Consider the following 689-nt stretch of genomic DNA (forward strand, 5'->3'; position numbering starts at 1 on the left):
CTCTTCAGCCAGAATGGCCGCTGCGGCTACGTGCTCAAACCACCCTTCATGAGGGACGAGGAGAGTCTCTTCAACCCCAGTGACCCCAGCAGCCGGGAGGGCCCTGGCCCCATCACCCTGACGATCCAGGTACGGGACTGAGGAGAGACCCTGAGGAGCCGTGACAGTGTCCTGGGGCTCTGTCGGTCCCAGCCGGGTGGGGACGCTGCCGGGCAGCGTGCCAGAGCCAAGCAGCCTCCCCGCAGATCGGTTCGGCTGCTCATGGGGTCACTGCCCCTTCCCGCAGGTGATCAGCGGGCAGCAGCTGCCCAAAGTGGCCAACAGCAAGGACGGAGCTGTCATCGACCCGCTGGTGCGCGTGGAGATCCACGGGGTCCCAGCAGACCAGGCACACCAGGAGACCAAGTACATCGAGAACAACGGTGAGCCCCACGGTGGTACCAGGGACGCTGTTGCACCCAGGCAGCCCGTCCCTGCCCTCCCTCACCCTCCCAGCACCCGCTCTCCCTTCCCAGGGTTTAACCCCCGCTGGGATGAGACGCTCCAGTTCCAGCTCCATGTGCCCGAGCTGGCCCTTGTCCGCTTCGTGGTGGAGGATTATGACAAGACCTCCAGGAACGACTTCGTGGGCCAGTTCACCTTAGCCTTTGCCAACATCAAACCCGGTGAGCGGCTACTGCCTGGTGGGG

The 689-nt window shown here is 64.7% G+C and overlaps 1 protein-coding gene across 1 annotated transcript in view; it reads left to right on the forward strand.

The window, feature by feature from the left end:
- The window catches only part of PLCD4 (phospholipase C, delta 4), a 7,341-nt gene that overhangs the window by 5,734 nt on the left and 918 nt on the right, over positions 1–689 (forward strand). Inside the window, exons 11-13 of the mRNA XM_009324859.1 lie at positions 1–129; positions 287–422; positions 516–665. The exon at positions 1–129 is cut by the window's left edge and continues 18 nt beyond it. Of these exons, the coding sequence (XP_009323134.1) occupies positions 1–129; positions 287–422; positions 516–665 (415 nt within the window). The remainder of the gene's footprint in view (positions 130–286; positions 423–515; positions 666–689) is intronic.

Source organism: Pygoscelis adeliae, unplaced genomic scaffold, assembly GCF_000699105.1.
Source record: "Pygoscelis adeliae isolate BGI_AS28 unplaced genomic scaffold, ASM69910v1 Scaffold346, whole genome shotgun sequence".
Taxonomy (NCBI): domain Eukaryota; kingdom Metazoa; phylum Chordata; class Aves; order Sphenisciformes; family Spheniscidae; genus Pygoscelis; species Pygoscelis adeliae.